This window comes from Euphorbia lathyris, chromosome 9 (genome assembly GCF_963576675.1).
Source record: "Euphorbia lathyris chromosome 9, ddEupLath1.1, whole genome shotgun sequence".
Taxonomy (NCBI): domain Eukaryota; kingdom Viridiplantae; phylum Streptophyta; class Magnoliopsida; order Malpighiales; family Euphorbiaceae; genus Euphorbia; species Euphorbia lathyris.
In genome coordinates, this window is record NC_088918.1 from 69399442 (window position 1) to 69419393 (window position 19952).

The window sequence follows — 19952 nt, forward strand, 5'->3', positions numbered from 1 at the left end:
AAGGACAAATAGTGCAAAAGACTAATATAACCTCTTCAACTCTACCACATTTAGGTATATACAAAATGAATTCTTAAAATTTGACGTTATTGGCAATCTTATTTTACAATTTTCAGCTACTTACCAGCAGGTAACAGTTGTTTATATATTCTTGCTCGGTTCGGTTATATAATATCTCAATACGAAGACAATTTAACTATATAGTTAGTCCAACTACTAAAATATATGTTAATATTTAGAATCATCTAACTTGATTTTTTAACATTAATATCATCTAACTTTGCATGAGAACAAGTCCATTTGTACAGATTTTGACAATAAAAATCATAAAAATTGACAAGTAAACAACACATAAACCAATGTTTTGCACTGTGTAACAAAAAATATCTAGCTTGGCCTTGCTAGATTCCATTGATGATTTTTGATGTTCTGAACCTCATATGAATGGTAGAGTGGTTTTGAATGTTGTAGTCGGCTATAGTCCTTGTACCATCTGCCAGAAGTTTACCATTAAACACCAGCCCCAGCCTTCGATTGTAGTCGGCTATAGCCTGGGTTTTTGCCTTCACATTATCAACTCTGTCACTGCTCTGTACTTCCAACTTCAAGAAAAGCTTGGCCTTCACATTATCGATTGTGTTGCTGCTCTCTACTTCCAAGGTGATTATGTCGTGAGTAACATACTTCACGAAAATCCGCATAGTACCACTTCTCGGACGAAGACCAAGGTCATGTTTCTGCTTCGGCTTTTTAGGCTCCTGAGCTTGCTCTTTGTCATAGTCATAGAAACAACTTAGCTCGCTGGCGTTGCTGCTGGAACTATTTTCAACAGATGTTTTTCCAGTGAAATGTGCCTCACTTTTTATCTTCATTGACGTGAGACGGTCCTCTTCTAACTCTAGATAGCGAGCAGCATCCGCAAAGGTCCTTATACTTTCGATATGGAGTAGGTGCACCCTCACATGGTCCCAACTGTTTGGTAAAGAACGAATAACAGCTTGGACCTTCTGTTCTTCGGTCATTTCCTGACCAATATCACTAAGCTCATTGATCATCTTAGACATTTCTCTTAAATGCATCTTCATACTATGATCCGAACGCATCTTATAAGTATCGAATTTGAGAGCTAGGGAACGAAGCTTTGTTAGAGACTTACCTCCATATTTGTGTTTCAATGCCATCCATAGATTCGCCGCATTGTCATAAATGTGGAATTGCTTAGTAATGGCATCATCCATTGCACTAAGTATGATGAAGCAAGCAGTGGAGTTATTTCTCCTAGACAGATAGGCCTCTCTCTTCTTTCTAAGTTGGGATGTAGGATCTTTCTCGGGTGTATCCATAGCCGAACTTAAACAATCAAGAACCTTTTGCTCTCCTAACCTCAAAGAATCAAGAACCATTTCCTCTCCTAACAAGTACCGGATTTTTATGCTCCACATCTTATAGTTTTTCCCATTCAACTTGAGACCTTTATTGAGATAATCAACAACAGAATCCGAAACCATTGATAATCCTAATGATCTACAATAGAACATAGTGTTAGTTGCAGGTAATAAGAGCAGAAAACTAACTTGTAGAAATACATAACAAAAACTCATTAAATCAAAATAGTAAGTGGCAAGTAAACCATAAGTTGCAGAATTCATGAACATTATCAACAATAACTCATTAAATTCAAAATAGTAAGTAGCAAGTAAAACAATAAAACTACCACTCAAGTTGCTTCAGCAATCAAAATTCACTTCGTTTGATCAATGGAGGACTTGATTTATAGGACTACATAAGAAATATATACAATAAATAGATTAATCTATCACTATTTTTATTTTTTTATAATATTCTAATTTATAAATTTTTAACCTCAATTCATAAATTATAAAATCTAAAAAATATAATTTACACTATTAATTCATAAAATCTAATTCTTAAAATATATAAAAAAAAACAGTTATTTACTTAATTTCACATTTCTTAAATTAGTACTTGATATAGTTGTAAATAACTTTTCAAAGATGAATTTATATCTAAATTTTCCTAGCTCATTCTTTCATGTCATTTGGAAAACCTCAATTTATAGTTGGACAAGTATATTGCGATCCCATTAAATAAATAAAATAGTAGAGCATCTTATAAAATGTGTGATCCACATATCAAAATATGTACAATGTCATTTGTTTGACATAGAAAATTTCACCACTGAAGCATCACTTACTACGTCAATTTATGAGAAAATTATTGGAAGTACCCGCTTCTCATATCAAATGGAAAATCTTCTATACATATTCTGACACATGTAAGACGGCTCCATAATTATTATAAGATGTGTCACTATTTTAATAACATTAGTTTCCTATTTTTAGTCTAGAATATAGGATTAGTCATTGACTACAAAGTAAATTGTACTCTGTATATATATGATTTACACATCAATAACAATCACTCAACAATTTAAACTGTTACATGGTATCAGAAACCAAAATCCGATCACATCTGAGCTAGCTCGGGCGATGGTCCGTCCCTGATTAGAGAGATTCAGCTTATTGATATGAACAAATAAAAATAAAAGTTTATTGACTAGGATAGATAGAAAGTGAAAAGTAAAATGAAATTACATAAATCAATTTCCGGCAGGTTCTTCTAAGTTCGATCTTCTCCTCTTTCATTTTACAATTTTCAGCATTAGAATCACCAAATCGATCTTTCTACTTTTCAAAACTCAACGTAAAAGTTAAATAAAGGCTAAATCCATAACAAAATCAATGATTAAGGGCTCAATGTGGAAAAGTAACTGATCAGGGTTTGATTCTCAAAATAGGTAAAGTGCAGGGGTTTAATTATGTTTTTTTTTTTGCCTTTGTTAACTCAACTTAAATATTTCTGTTAAGTCACATAATCACTTAGAGCCTGTTTGGTTCAGTTGTTAGCTAATAGTTGTTTGCGGTTACAGTAAGCTGTTTGCTATTGTGGTTAGTTGCTTGTTATTAGCCGTTTAATTATTAGTGTTTGGTAAAATCATATTAAAATGTTGATGTTAGTATGTAAAATGTTAAATATGGACATGTTTTAAAAATATTTTGTAGAAATAAGAAGATAATTTTGTCAATAACAAATAACTACAAACAACTAAAGCTTCAAAAGTAGCTTTTCGTGAAAAACTCCAAAATGCTGCAGTTTCCAAAGAAAATGCTGAATGTCACGATTATATAAATCTAACTAAACGTTATATTTCATGCGGTTTGGAGTAAACGTTAAATGCTCATCCGAAAAGCTAAAATAAACATTCACTTATTCTGGTAAGTCAAACAATTCAATTTAAAGTTGAACATTATCAACTAATATTTTTAAATTCAGTACTTATTTTTAGTATTTATCAAACAATTATATCATTTAATATTTTAAACATTTATAATAATCAGCACTTAAAATTCAATACTTATTTTTTCAGAACTTATTTTTTCAACACTTAATTTTAAATTTTATCAAACACCACCTAAATGTCATAAGTTGAATGATAAGATTAGAGATCTATGTAAACAAAAGATTTTTATCTTCTCATTAGAATTGTCCATTAATACTTTTAAACTTTATTAGAACTAATGTAATTCTGTTATTCGTTTTTTTAACTCTTCAGTTCGAAATCGATTATAGTCGTAAATGTTAAAAATCTGAACCACATTGTATTATTTATATTTTATACTCTCTTTTTTATGCAAAAGGAAAATTATTACATATAAACTTTTGAAGCTTTACAAGAGAATCAGGACTATGGCCTCAAATTTCCATATTGCATCTGAGAAGGCTAGATGAGGCAGCAATTAAAGCAACTCTATCAATGCACAAACCGAACCCAAAATGTGCGGAGGAAAAATGTGCAAATAGGACAGCACCAATATTACACTTTATGAATCGTATTTCCATCTCATTTAAATAGCGAGTACCCACGGGTACCCCTATCGTCGGTTAATTATAACTAATACATAAAACAATAAAATAACACAAATTTAACAAAGCATAAATCTAATAAAGCATCTAATAAACAATAAAATATTACAAATTTAACAAAGCATAAATCTAATAAACCATCCATAAATAATTCATCTACAAACTATTAATATACGGATTGTGGTTTCGAAAACCACTGCCTATATCTAAAACTATTAATATGGTTTTACCTATAGTATTCCGAATGGGTAACGGATAACCGATTACTTCTTATCCGCTACTTGCCAAATATATGATGAGTACCACATATCCTATAGGATATTCTTATACTTGTCACGAGTAATTTTTTTGAACCCATACCCGTTCCATATTCTTATTAGAGCCGAGCCGAGTAGTGTTGAATACTTATTTCTATCCCTAAAATCATACATCATATCTATTTTCATTTTCTGTTTTTCATCCATAGAAAAGGAACATGTTGAGATTTAGAAAAACTATTTACAAAATGATAAATAGTGCAAAAGACTAATATAACCTCTTCAACTCCACCACATTTAGGTATATACAAGATACATTCTTAAAACTTGACGTTATTGGCAATCTTATTCAGGTAACAGTTGTTTATATATTCTTACTCGGTTCGGTTATATAATGTCTCTATACGAAGACAATTTAACTATATAGTTAGTCCAACTACTAAAATATATGTTAATATTTGGGTTAGTTACATTCGTGATCCTCCAAGTATCATCTAAATTGATTTTTTAACATTAATATCATCTAACTTTGCATTATTTGTACAGATTTTGACAATAACAATCATAAAAATTGACACGAAAACAACACATAAGCCAATATTTTGCACTGTGTACCAAAAAAATATCTAGCTTAGCCTTGCTAGATTCCAGTCATGATTTTTGGTTGTAATTTACTGGATGTTCTGAACCTCATATGAATGGTAGAGTGGTTTTGAATGTTGTAGTCGGCTATAGTCCTTGTACCATCTGCCAGAAATTTACCATTAAACACCAGCCCCAACCCCAGCCTTCGATTGTAGTCGGCTATAGCCTCGGCTTTAGCCTTCATATTAACAAATCTGTCACTGCTCTGTACTTCTAACTTAAAGAAAAGCTTGGCCTTCACATTATCAATTGTGTTGCTGCTCTCTACTTCCAAGGTGATTACGTCGTGAGTAACATACTTCACGAAAATCTGCATAGTACCACTTCTCGGACGAAGAACAAGGTCATGTTTCTGCTTCGGCTTTTTAGGCTCCTGAGCTTGCTCTTTGTCATAGTCATAGAAACAACTTAGCTCGCTGGCGTTGCTGCCGGAACTATTTTCAACAGATGTTTTTCCAGTGAAATGTGCCTCAATTTTTATCTTCATTAACGTGAAACGGTCCTCTCCTAACTCTAGATAGCGAGCAGCATCCGCAAAAGTCCTTATACTTTCGATATGGAGTAGGTGCACCCTCACATGGTCCCAGCTGTTTGGTAAAGAACGAATGACAGCTTGAACCTTCTGCTCTTCGGTCATTTCCTGACCAATATCACTAAGCTCATTGATCATCTTAGACATTTCTCTTAAATGCATCTTCATAGTATGATCAGAACGCATCTTATAAGTATCGAATTTGAGAGCTAGGGAACGAAGCTTTGTTAGAGACTTACCTCCATATTTGTGTTTTAATGCGATCCACAGATTCGCCGCATTGTCATAAATGTTGAATTGCTTAGCAATGACATCATCCATAGCACTAAGTATGATGAAGCAAGCAGTGGAGTTATTCCTCCTAGCCAGATAGGCCTCTCTCTTCTTTCTAAGTTGGGATGTAGGATCTTTCTCGGGTGTATCCATAACCGAACTCAAACAATCAAGAACCTTTTGCTCTCCTAACCTCAAAGAATCAAGAACCATTTCCTCTACTAACAAGTGCCGGATTTTTATGCTCCACATCTCATAGTTTTTCCCATTCAACTTGAGACCTTTATTGAGATAATCAACAACAGAATCCGAAACCATTGATAATCCTAATGATCTACAATAGAACATAGTGTTAGTTGCAGGTAATAAGAGCAGAAAACTAACTTGTAGAAATACATAACAATAACTCATAGAAATCAAAATAGTAAGTGGCAAGTAAAACCATAAGTTGCAGAATTCATGAACATTATCAACAATAACTCATTAAATCAAAATAGTAAGTAGCAAGTAAAACAATAAACCTACCACTCAAGTTGCTTCAGCAATCAAAATTCACTTCGTTTGATCAATGGAGGACTCGATTTATAGGACTACATAAGAAATATATACAATAAATAGATCTTTGTACTTAGTTTAGATTATTCTATTCCCTCATGAATTTTGGAGATGTTTTATTACTTACAATGATTATTAACAAGTTCTGGGACCAATTTGATATCTCAACAAGTACAGAGATCCTAATGAATTAAGTTCAGGGGACCCCAGATCAGCCTTCTCTACCCTTGGTAACCCTCCATGAGCCTTCTATGTCTTCTCTACCCTTCGTAACCCTCGATCAGCCTTCCTACTTGAAATTACACACTACTTTATATAAAGGTTAAATCCATTTTTCCCTGATAACCACAGAGCTAATTTTATACTTGAACCCAAAAATTATAAACACTGGTGTATCGTGTTCATGATCATCATCGTGGCCTAGAAAATATTCAAAAACCTAGATTCCAAGTTTCAGAAACTAATCCCAATATCACAAGAAATTTTATAATATTATAAACCTAACGGCCACTATGTAAATTCTAAGACAAATATTATTGCATAACAGAACATGTTTCAGAAATTTTAATTCCGAGAAAAAGAAGAAGAGAGATTCAGAATATCTGACCTTCTGATCCTCCTTTGAAGCTAAGCCGATATTCTTCTCCGATCAGCCGGAACAGAGAATCCGATCACCTCCAGTGGAGCAGCGAATCTGATGCAGCGGCGGAGATGTAATCGGGAATTAAATTGTGGTAGAGTCGTCTAGAGATCGAGTGGAAGGAGAAAGAGAAACAAGCAAATAGAGAGGGAATTACAAAATGGAGCGAGTTCTTATTTTAAGAGGGAAAGAGAAAGAAGCATCTCCTTTTTCAATACCCGCCAAGCCACTTCTTAAATTAACGGTCTTTTTACATTAAAATAAAATTAATAGGCTCCTAATATTACAATTAAATGATATTATAAAATTTAATAGGTATAATTGTTATGAATAAAAAGTCTTATGTGAATTGTTGAATGGTTGTATGGAAGAGAAATGTAATAATGTGGAAGTCTAGTTACGCATCAATGTGAATGGTTTAAAATTGGGTAGAATATATGCATCAAAGCTCTATAAATTAGAGTTGTATTATTTCTTTTTAGTTGTAGTGTGAGTAATAGAAAATAAAAGAAAGTGTGATGTGCTTTTATTCCATAAATAGTTTCCTAAAGTATATTTAGTTCCTCTTATTTCAACAAAGTGGTATCAGAGCCACGTTATAAGAGTCAGTCTTCCGCAAAACAGACCCTATAAAAATGTCAGACGGTCTCAAACTTCCTTATCAATACCCTCAGCTCACCAAAACCAATTATTCAAGTTGGTGTATTCGAATGAAGGCGTTACTCGGATGTCAAGATGTCTGGGATATTGTCGAAAAAGGCTACGTAGTATTAAGCAACTCAGTGTATATTTGTTAATGTTTTACTGAGTAGTATTAAGCAAGCAATATATACATAAAGAGATAAAGTGTTAGAAGTTACTCAGCAGACTCATTCCGTTATACAAAGATTAAATATAATTCTGAGAAAATTAATTTAATGGTTGTATACGGCTAGAAGCAATAAGAACCTAATGGGTCACACATAAGACTTGGAACCCAAAAAAGAAACAGATGTTAATTAATTGACGGAAGCCCAACTGAGTCCACTAAGGCCCAGTAGCATATGTGGGCGATTTATGTATAATATATACATAAAGGAATTAATTTATTTTCTAAACAATTATAATTAGATTATGGTTGTGAATTAAATTAATTATAGGATAAACAAGTTAGGAGGTTTAATGAGATTAAATTGCTTCTATTATTATCCTATCAGTAAGTTATTATTATTTTTATAATCAAATATAATTATAGATAATAACAATAAGAGTTTTATTCCGAATTAAATTCTTATTCAGTAACCTAATTTCTATCTGACTATGGTTTAGATGGAATAGGCTATATATACCCTCCTTATTGTAAATTTCGGCTAGCCCTAGCTATCCTGGAGAGAGTGAATTTCGACCCCCTACTGTAGTGGATCATCGTTCACCGCTTGCTTCCGATCAATTGATTTTCATCTCTTTCCCTTACTCCTTGATCTTGTGTTGATTAATTAGAGGCAATCTACTTTGGTTGCTATTATACGGTTGAGTTCTAACTTCGTTTGAATTGTGTTTTTGTTTTATGCTAGTGAACTCGGAGTAAGAGTTGAGGGCACTTCGATTGCAGTAGTAGATAGAACATCAAAAGGTATTTCCTTCTATCCCTATTTATATGAAACAACGATTAACGGATCTTGGTTAAAGGAAATAGGTTAAAATTTTATATTTCCGCTGCCAAACGTTTGCCTATTTTCTTTCAGCTTCATCCCCTTCCTGCTCCTGCTTCGGCTTTTCTGGAATAATTACTAATTTAGCCCATTTGAAGGGGTCCATTAACATATTTGACCCACTTTGCTTCCATCTCACTAAATTAGACACTTTCATCCACTTTGGACAAGAATACCCTTATTTCAATGCACCTTCTTCCTCAGACTCTCAACGTCTCCTAGACCGATGAAAGTGGCATTACCGTTAAGTCTTGAGAGAGAAAAGACGATGGTTTATACAGAGAGAAAGAAGAGATTATGTTTGTAGAGAGAGAAAAGATGGTGGTTTATAAAGAGAGAAAGAAGAGGTTATGTTTGTAGAGATCCCGAAGAGAGGAAACAGTCACCATTTTTTAATCGCAATAGAGAAGCATCTGCGGTAACTATTATCGCATTTGCGACGTATTTCGTCACAAATGCGGTAACAGTTGTTACAGTTGCGATAAGAGTTGTCTCATTTCATCTCAGGTGCGATAATAGTTTGGGGTGTTCAAAAACCGAACCGATGAATTTCGGTTTTTTGAGTTTGGTTTTCGATCTTTTAGATTCGGTTTCGGTTTAAATATTAAAAAATATCTGTAATATCGGTTAGTTCGATTTTTATGATGAAATAATTGAATTAACCGAACCGACCGAAATAGAGATTAATTAGATTAATAATTTAGGTAGAGACTTTATATGATCAAGACTTTGCATTTTCCTCCGACCATCCAAAGAACGTAGCTATTTAGAATTTTTTATTATCAATATTAAGTCTAATGCATTTTCCTCTCTCATTTTACAATTTTCAGCATTAGAAGCCAAATCGATCTTTCTACTTTTCCAAACTCGATGTAAAAGTTAAATAAGGGCCAAATCCATAACTAAATTAATGATCAAGGGCTCAATGTGGAAAAGTAATTGATCAGTGGTTGATCCTTAAAATAGGTAAAATCCATGGGCTTAATTATGCTTTTTGCCTTTATTAACACCACTTAAATATTTCAGTTAAGTCACAGAATCACTTAGAACCTATTTGGTTTAGCCGTTAGCTAATAGTTGTTGCTGTTGCTAATAGCTGTTTGCGGTTGCAATAAACTGTTTGATGTTGTTATTAGCTGTTTAATTATTAGTATTTGGTAAAATTATATTAAAATGTTGTTGTTAGTATTTAAAATGTTAAATATGGACATGTTTTAAAAATATTTTGTAGAAATAAGAAGGATAATTTGTCAATAACAAATAACTACCGACAGTTGTTCATGAAAAGCTTCAAAACGCTGCAGTTTCCAGAGAAAATACTAAATATTGCGGTTATCTATCTATACAATATACTAAATTTGTAGATAAATTGCTAACATATGGTGTGTTTTTTTTCTCAAAATTACTCTTTAATCTTTTCTATTTATTTATCTTTTCTATTTTTTAAGGATATCTTTAATACTGTTTATTCTGAACGGTTTGTATGTGACGCATAAAAACGGTTTGTATGCTATTTCTTCTCCACATTCTTTAAGAAAAATACATGTTATTAAGGAAGAGGTTAAGAAAGGTAAGATCATGCAATATATATATATATAAAAGTCAGATTGTTGATATTAAGTTACCTTCATCTGAAATCTAAAAAGTTAAAAAGGTTGTTATAGAATTATCACATACTGTTGATTCTGTCGACAAATTTGTTCTTGAGATGCATATATCATTATGATTGTAACTGCTTTTAAAGATTGTTTAAAACTACGGTTAACAAAGGTGCTAATCTGCTACTCTTTATTGGTGTAGAGATGTAATATCAATTCACAAGTTTCTTAGCTCCCGAGAAAAGTTCAATTATGCGATTGACAATTGAAATAACTGCTTTGTAAATGTTGATATACTATAAAAGTTGATATTCCTCCATTTTTTTAGTTTCAATTTCTATCTGTGTTTTGTTTTTAAATGATCAGAGTGGTGCAACTTATGAAGAAGGAAAAAGGCTTTACAAGAAGAAAGACTATACCAAGATATACTTAAAGTATAAGTATTTTCATATATTTCTTATTACAAGCAGGAATTTCATTTTACTTAACATGTTAATTTGGTGATATTTTAGTAAAAGGCTTCCCATATAGTTGTCAATGTATGGTATAGAATTGTAAAATCTATAATACACAAAAAGCATTCAAGCAGTAGCAAATTTTTTACTGATGGTCTTGAAATAAAGAGCATTTATAAGAAGTGCGATGGTTAATATCATAGGAACACAATATTTACTTGTAAAGGTGGGCATACTTCCTTCCAATGTAGTAATTGATAATTTCTTCCATTGTAAAAGTCCAATGAAAAAAAAACGATGGAGGGCAGGTTTTACGTGTTATTTGATGCCCAAAATGCGGGTACCTGATAGGGGTAAAAAACCCCTATCTTTGGGTACGATTTTAGGACGGTTTTTAGAATTATTTCATGAATAAGCGAGCAATCCTCGCATTTATATGCTTTTGTGTGAGTTAGTTATAGATTGGATATGTTCTATTTACTTTTCGATGTTTAGGCTCATTTTCTGCTTATTTTAGGCAAATATGGCCAAATTGACCTGTACGTTAAATTTCCATTATCTTTTATAGCTAATTGATCCGTCAAAAGTCGCACCAAAAAGAGTGTTTACTCAAAATAAGCAATTGGCGGGTCAATTTAGCCTCAGGACTAATGCTATTTGGAGTTTCGGTGCATGTGCAGGCTAAAACATGAACGAGTTCGGGTGGAAGTTGCATTTTGGGGCATCCAATAGTCGCGCAAGGCGTTCTGGGCAATCCCGCTCATCGAAATGGCCTTTTTGGAGCTAGATCAGCGAGCTGGCACTGCCAGCCCATCAAGCGGGCCTTTAAGGGACCAACTCGGTGAGCTAGCTATGTCAGCTCCGTCGAGCTGGCCCCTAGAGGGCAGCTCGCGACGAGCTGCCCTGCGAGAATCAGTCAAGAGACTGATTCCCAGCCCCACGAAGTCACGATCGACCCCACCTCTTCCCATCTGTAAAAGGACACGAATTAAGTCAGAAAGAGGGCTTGAACCGCGTCTATAAATAGGAATTTTCAATTGTAAATTAGACATCTTTTATCGTTGTAAAAACCTAGCTTCCACCTTGAGAAATCCTCTTCATCTTCCTCAACCTCCATTGAAGACAGCTCCGAAGCTCCATTAACTGAGGATTGCTTAAGTTCCATCCTTATGTCCTATGAAGACGCCTGCATTGGTAGACAGGTTCCGTGAAAGAGATTTTTCTTCTTTATATTCTGTCTAGCCTCTGATCCATGTTATGAATCCTAGGCTCATTGTATCTTCGTGACAATACTTTTCATCTTTGATATATATTATAGTTTTGTTTATTCAATTGTTTTATTGCTTTAATCTTTATCTTACGCTTTGTCTGATTGGTTTAACTCATTCGATAATCCCAAAATTAAGTTGGCACATATTGCGAGCTGAATCTGACCTAGTTAGTGCCTATAGGATTGACGACCTTATAGAAGATTAAGCCCAAATTGCTGAGCCTTAGAGCTAGTTTTGGCCTTACAAGGGAATCACGAACTAGGTACCTCAGGAGGATAGGTAGGGTTAATCGCCTCGGACACAAGTGACTTAGATTAGGTTTTAATTCCGTTGTTTAGATAATCTATTCTCATTATCATCGCATCACCTCACGTACCTTCGGGTAATTACATTGGTAAAAGATCACTTATGAGTAGAATAACTTAATTAGAATTAGAATAACTTAGCTAGGAGTAGAGTAATTCAACTAGGAGTAGATTAACTTAATCAAAACAACCTCAAAACCCACACAGCCTATATAACACCTGATATCGAGTAGCTCGATACTTGCAGGAATAAATCCTGTGGATTTGATACCTGGACTTGTCCAGATTTTATTACTTGATAACGACGGGGTATACTTATCCCTTAGTGAGTCTTCTACGGAGACACATCTAGATTTTGGCGCCGTTGCTGGGGATTTATTTTTTCTACAATATCGAACCAAAGGTCGATTTGTTAGCTTAGGCATTCGTTTGTGAATACATTGTTTATATCATCTATACTTATCGATATATTATACTTGTTTATTTATTGATTTATACTTATCTATACTTGTTGATATTTTATTAATATATTTCCTATATATGTTTACATATTACTATATATTTGTTCACATGTTGTATGGATTAGGTTATACATTTTCTATTTTTACACCTGGACTTGTCCAGATTTTATTACTTGATAACGACGGGGTATACTTATCCCTTAGTGAGTCTTCTACGGAGACACATCTAGTTTTTGGCGCCGTTGCCGGGGATTTATTTCTTCTACAATATCGAACCAAAGGTCGATTTATTAGCTTAGGCATTCGTCTATGAATACCCTTATTTATATCATCTATACTTATCGATATATTATACTTGTTTATTTATTGATTTATACTTATCTATACTTGTTGATATTTTATTAATATATTGCCTATATATGTTTACATATTACTATATATTTGTTCACGTGTTGTATGGATTAGGTTATACATTTTCTATTTTTATAAATGTGCCATGCGAACATGGCGTATTGTCATATAAAAATTTGTATTACCTGTTTTGCCAAAATCAGATTAGAATACTCATATAGGGCTATGTAATCTTGTATGATAGCATTGTATAATATACTAGATATTTATACTTTCCTTCCTTAAGGAAAACTTCTTTTTTCATTTATTTCTTGTATTTATCTTTTCTTCTCAGCATATGCCTACGCGATCAGCGGGAATACCGTGTGTCCCTCTTAACCTTGAACTTGAACGTACTCTTCGCAGGAGCAAACAGATTGGAACTCTCAAGCCAGACGAGATCACTGAGCCTATCAAGAGATTTTTCTTCTTTTATATTTTGTCTAGCCTCTGATCCATCTTTGATATATATTATAGTTTTGTTTATTCAATTGTTTTATTGCTTTAATCTTTGTCTTACGCTTTGTCTAATTAGTTTAACTCATTCAATAATCCCAAAATTAAGTTGGCACATATTGCGAGCTGAATCTGACTTAGTCAGTGCCTATAGGATTGACGATCCTATAGAAGATTAAGCCCAAATTGCTGAGCCTTAGAGCTAGTTTCGGCCTTACATGGGAATCACGAACTATGTACCTCAGGAGGATAGGTAGGGTTAATCGCCTCGGACACAAGTGACTTAGATTAGGTTTTAATTCCATTGTTTAGATAATCTATTCTCATTATCATCGTATCACCTCACGCCCCTTCGGGTAATTACATTGGTAAAAGATCACTTAGGAGTAGAATAACTTAATTAGAATTAGCATAACTTAGCCAGGAGTAGAGTAATTCAACTAGGAGTAGATTAACTTAATCAAAACAACCTCAAAACCCACACAGCTTAGATAACACCTGATACCGAGTAGCTTGATACTTGCAGGAATAAATCCTGTGGATCTGATACCTGGACTTGTCCAGATTTTATTACTTGATAACGACGGGGTATACTTATCCCTTAGTGAGTCTTTTATGGAGACGCATCTAGTTTTTGGCGCCGTTGCCGGGGATTTATTTCTTCTACAATATCGAACCAAAGGTCGATTTGTTAGCTTAGGCATTTGTTTGTGAATACCCTTGTTTATATCATCTATACTTATCGATATATTGTACTTGTTTATTTATTGATTTATACTTATCTATACTTGTTGATATTTTATTAATATATTGCCTATATATGTTTACATATTACTATATATTTGTTCACATGTTGTATGGATTAGGTTATACATTTTCTATTTTTATAAATGTGCCATGCGAACATGGCATATTGTCGTATAAAAATTTGTATTACCTGTTTCGCCAAAAACAGATTAGAATACTCATATAGGGCTATGTAATCTTGTATGATAGCACTGTATAATATATTAGATATTTATATTTTCCTTCCTTAAGGAAAACTTCTTTTTTCATTTATTTCTTGTATTTATCTTTTCTTCTCAGCATATGCCTACGCGATCAGCGAGAATATCGTGTGTCCCTCTTAACCTTGAACTTGAACGTACTCTTCGCAGGAGCAAACAGATTGGAACTCTCAAGCTGGATGAGATCACTGAGCCTATCAAGATGACTGAGACTAATCCTCCCAACAATAACCGGAATATTGAAAATACCGGACCGGAAACTGTCACTCGCTCAATGAGTGAGATTTTAGCACCGCACCGACACCAGCACCTGTCCGGAATCGCTGCCCCGAACATTTCAGCCAACATGTATGAAATCAAGTCGGGCATAATTCACGTGATTCAACAAACGGGACTGTTTGGAGGAGAATCACATGAGAGCCCGAATGATCATCTGGATCGCTTCCTAATATGCGCAGACACTGCAAGAACAAATGGGCCCCCCAAGATACTGTTGGGGTTTAGTGTCCTATAGACAATTGTCGCAGGATACAAACTTATTGTAAATGAATTGTTCTTTATATCATTTGTTTTAATAAGATATATGTTTTATAACTATATAAAGGCAATCCCTTTTAAAGTACTAAATAAAGTCTAATAAAAGGAAATCTGTAAGTTTGTTTAAAGTGATTATAAAGTGTTCATACAAGCATGAAGTGAGACAAAACTTTATAATAAACTAATAAACTTAAAACCACCCCAAGTCAAGTGATATGTTTAGGATTGATATATCACTGTTGAGACTTGTATGTAACAATGTCTTCTGTCCGACAGAAAGCTGATCTCACAAGCTTCATATATATAGATATCTGGACAGTTACATAGATCCGATGAAACGTCGTTCATTAGGATTGGGGATCCGATTTGAGATAACAGGATGGGTAGATTCGTCCTTGTCACATGTTCATCTCATTGGTATTAATAGGTATAAATAATCCTCAGACTCAAAGGAATGTTAATTGGTCATCCTGAATTACTGAATGTGAGACTTTGATCGCGTGGTCCCACGATCCTTAACAGAGATGACTCTGGGGTGTGAACTGCAAAGGTTGGGTGTCACAGGAGGTAATGTCAGGGTAGTTATACATTGGATTGAGAATTTATCACTCCCGACGAATGGGAGATACGTCCAAGGATCGCTTGTGGAAGACTCGACTCTAAATCCTTGCAAGGTGATAGCTTAAGAGTAGAAATACAGATTTCACTTAACCTATCTATTTGAGTTGACTCGATCTGTATAAGTAAAACGAACGTCTCGCTATATGTGACTTGACATCATCCATAGTCATAAGATTCAGTTCAAGGATGTAGTTGATAAAGGATCGAATTATACTGTAACTAATACGGAATGGTTAACGGCAGAATCAACTTGTCTTCTTAAGGGACTCTGGGGGAATGATTACGGACATGCCGATAACATGCTCTGTTCATCATTCCGTTATGCAAGGATTAAATATAATTCTTGAAGAAATTAATTTAATAGTTGCATACGGCCAGAAGTAGTAAGGACCTAATGGATCACACATAAGACTTGGAAACAAAAGAGAGATGGATATGATTAATAGATGGAAGCCAAAATTAAGCCCAGTAAGGCCCAATTACATGGAGGGGCCGAAATTTATATGTATTTGAGTAAGGAATTAATTTATTCCATTCATCCTAATTTGATTAGGATTTTGAAATTAAATTAATTAAGAGATAATCAAGTTAGGAGTTTTAATTAGATTAATATACTCCTATTATTATCTAACTAGGTTATTTATTATTATCCTAATTATATTAGATATATAGTAAGATAATAATTAGAAATCCTATTCCGAATTGGATTCCTATTAAGTAACCTATTCCTATCTAACTAGGGTTTAGATACACGCAAATATATATACCCCTCCTACATGTGAATTTCGACCAATGCTTCTTCCTCCCCTACTTGAGTTTTTCGAAAATTGCATTTAGAGAGAGCAAGTGAATTCTCATCCCCAAGTTCGTGGATAAGAATTCATACGGCTTCCGTCAATCGATTAATCTCTTCCATCCCTCTTTCTCTTTGATCTTGTGTTGGTTTATTAAAGGCAATATACTTTGGTTGCATCTCATAAGGGTTGATTCTAACTTAATCTCACCGTGTTCACGAAAGAAGAAAAACAATCAAAAGGGAGAAATTCGTTTTTCTTCGCCTACATCAGGTCAGTTCACTATTTCGAGGATTCCCGGAGATTGAACCGTCGGATCGTCGCGATTTTTGGACAGTAGCTTCTAGACATATTCTTCCACGTTTCCACCGAAGGGATTGTCGTTCGGAGGTCTGGAAGGTCTGTTTCGGATAGGGGCAGATTGATAAACAGTTTACATCTCCTTTGAAGTTGTGGGCACTTCGTTTGCAACGGTAGATTGATCATCGAAAGGTATTTCTTCTTATCTCTCTTTATATGAAATAACGATTAACGGATCCTATGGTTAAAAGGAAGTAGGCTAAAATTTTTATATTTTCGCTGCTATACCTTAGCCCTATTTCCAACAGTGGTATCAGAGCCATCGTTAAATCCGTTATTTCATATATGAAAATATAGAAGTTTTCAATAGGATTGAATAAATATTTATGGTTAGGATTAATTGACAAATAGTATTGATTGATTAATTCTAAAGATAAATAAAGTTTTGATTAATTGTTAATTAAAACTGATTATGCTTATGTTCCTAATTATTTCGGTTGATAATCATTATAACAAAATCTATTAGTTTTATGGTTAGATTAATAATATTAGTTTTATTGATTCTAAAGATAAAACCGAAATCTATTGTAGTTTTTCCTATTTCTGAAAATCGCTTTTCAACCGTTTTGAAAATCTGATATATATATGTACTTTAAAATTAGTTTTGAATATAAAATATATATATATATACATGTTTCGGAAATTAATAGTTTTCTGTTTTGATTATCGAATGAAAATTCGTTTAAAAGTTTGTTTTACCAAGTTGTAAATCAAAGCGTTAAATGAATTGAAATCAAAAATAATTGGGACATGCATAATCAACGTTTTATATGGTTATATTAATCTAAGAATTAATATAAAGATACAAAACGATTAGAAGTAAAATTGGATGAAATTAATTTGATAAGTTAATGTGATTAACATAAATATTACATAAATCAGTTATGTAATCAATCAATTAAATTTATTTAATTGAGTCTTTGCATGTTTGGAGTTATGGACATATTTGGACCCTCTTTTATTCTTTTGGTATTTTTGAAATAGGGCCTGCGCGTCCTGCCTTTCTACTATCTATTGTAATTTCTCTTCTCATCTGATTCCCTTCAATTCAATTGAAGTTTTCTTTTAGTAGTATAGAAAATTAATATGTAATTTTCAAGGCGCCATGGAGAAGACGGATGACCTAAAGAGAAATATGTAATAGTTAGTATTTCCTTAGGTTTGCCCTTTTATTCCGTCTCTGGCTCGACGGAATAATTTAGATGATATGTCCATAACGCCAATGTATGTGTGAATGTGTGTCTGATGTATGCTAAAGCAAATCAAGACTAAGTTAGATTATGAGACTTAAATAAAAATCCCTCATTAAAAAGTTAAGTAAATAAATAAGTTATTAAAATCGGTTGCCCTCCCTAATATTATAATTCAGCCGGCAGTACTGTGGGCCTTTGGGTTGTTGGCCAAAGTCAAGCTCGGGGTCTTATGGTAACACCTGGATTATCGAAAGTAGTTCTTTCATGAATATGGGGTAGTACTTAAATTAGAGTATAATAATTGGATGGGCAAACTCATGTTGTCATACACTAATGGGCAAAATGGTTGGGATTAATATGAATGACATATTAGTTACTAATGTGGTTAGTAACCCAATAACCTAGGAATCACATTCGAGATGTGATTGATTGAATGAATCTACCTAACGAATGAGACTAGTTTGTTGGCTAAAGTTAAGGCGAAATCTCAGGAGTTAGGATCCTAGCTCACTAAAGGATTTGTGAAATTCTTCGAATTAATATGGAGGGTTATTAATTTGGCAAAATAGTTGGAGCAATCTGAAATAAATTAAAAGGCCTATAATTTTAGATTGTTATACTTTAAAACAAATGAATAACATACGTTTACTCTTTCTCACTCTCAGGTTTTGTTTAAACACCCACTCTTTAAAATCATGACTAAAACCAATCTGCAAAACATTCTTACCGATAACAAGTTGAATAGTTCAAACTTCACCAACTGGTTTCGTAACCTCAAAATTGTTTTGAAGTTCGAAAGGAAAGGGTATGTACTTGATACACCGATACCCCCTTACCCAATGGATGATGCTCCCTACCAAGAGGTTTATGCTTACTTGAAGCATAAAGCTGATGATGATCAAGTAGGGGACATCATACTTGCATCGTTGACATCGGAGGTTAAAGGGCAACTACATTCAGATATGGATGCCTCTTCCATGGTCAAGCACTTTAAAGAGCTATTTGTGATAGAAACTCGGTGCGAGCGCTTCGAAATAACCAAGGAGTTATCTAAAAGCAAGATGCAGGAGGGCACATCTGTGATGGCACATTGTGCTAAGATGATCAGCCTCATAACCAAGTTTTCTAGTACTGGAGATGCGATGGACCATGAACTAAGTGAAAACTTACTTCTACAGTCCCTCCCTGAGAGCTACTCACAGTTCATCATGAACTATCAGATGAATGGCTTGCAAACCTCTCTTGTAGAACTTGCACATATGCTCGAGTCAGTCGAGCCCATTATAAAAGAAAACGAGGAAATGTTAGCCCTTGCTATTGAAGGATCGAGAAAGAGGAAATGGGTCGTTCCCGATCCAAACCTTCTTGATAAATGCAAGGAGGCTGGGCCCACCAAAACAAAGGGAAAGGAACCAAAGAAGCCCAAAGGAAAGTGCTACTATTGTGGTGACTTGGGGCATTGGAAGAGGGATTGCATGGAGTACCTAACCTTCCACGAGAAGGAAAATAACGGTGCTTCAGCATCTGGTATGTTTTATATTGAAATAAATACAGTTTCATTGTCTGAATCTTGGGTACTTGATACCGGATGTGGATCTCATATTTGTACAAATATGCAGGAGCTAAAACAGACTAGGGAACTTAAGAAAGGAAGCATAAACTTGCGAGTGGGAAATGGAGCAAGAGTTGCCGCCATCGCAATTGGAGATTATGTTTTACTTTTGCCCTCTGGGCTTGTAATAGAATTAAGGAATTGTTTATACGTTCCTGAGATGTCTCGTAACATTATTTCTATTAGCCGTCTTGTTGACGACGGTTTTCATATTTCAATAAAGAACAATAGTTGCAATTTTTATAAAGATTCGATCTTTTATTTTTCAGGAATATCACAAAATGGGATTTATGTGTTAGATGATAAAACTCCTGTTTTTGCAATTGATACCAAAAGACATAAACTAGATAATTC

The 19952-nt window shown here is 33.9% G+C and overlaps 1 protein-coding gene across 1 annotated transcript; it reads right to left on the reverse strand.

Annotated features, from left to right (window-relative positions):
- Window positions 1-401: 401 nt before the first annotated feature.
- LOC136207412 (polyubiquitin-like) lies at window positions 402-5321 on the reverse strand. The gene is made up of 4 exons (XM_065998673.1): window positions 5066-5321; window positions 4897-4990; window positions 590-728; window positions 402-544 (listed from the first exon to the last, which is right to left on the reverse strand). The coding sequence occupies exons 1-4, from the start codon at window positions 5161-5163 to the stop codon at window positions 402-404; spliced, it is 474 nt and encodes a 157-aa protein (XP_065854745.1). The 5' UTR covers window positions 5164-5321.
- Between the last annotated feature and the right edge of the window lie 14631 nt (window positions 5322-19952).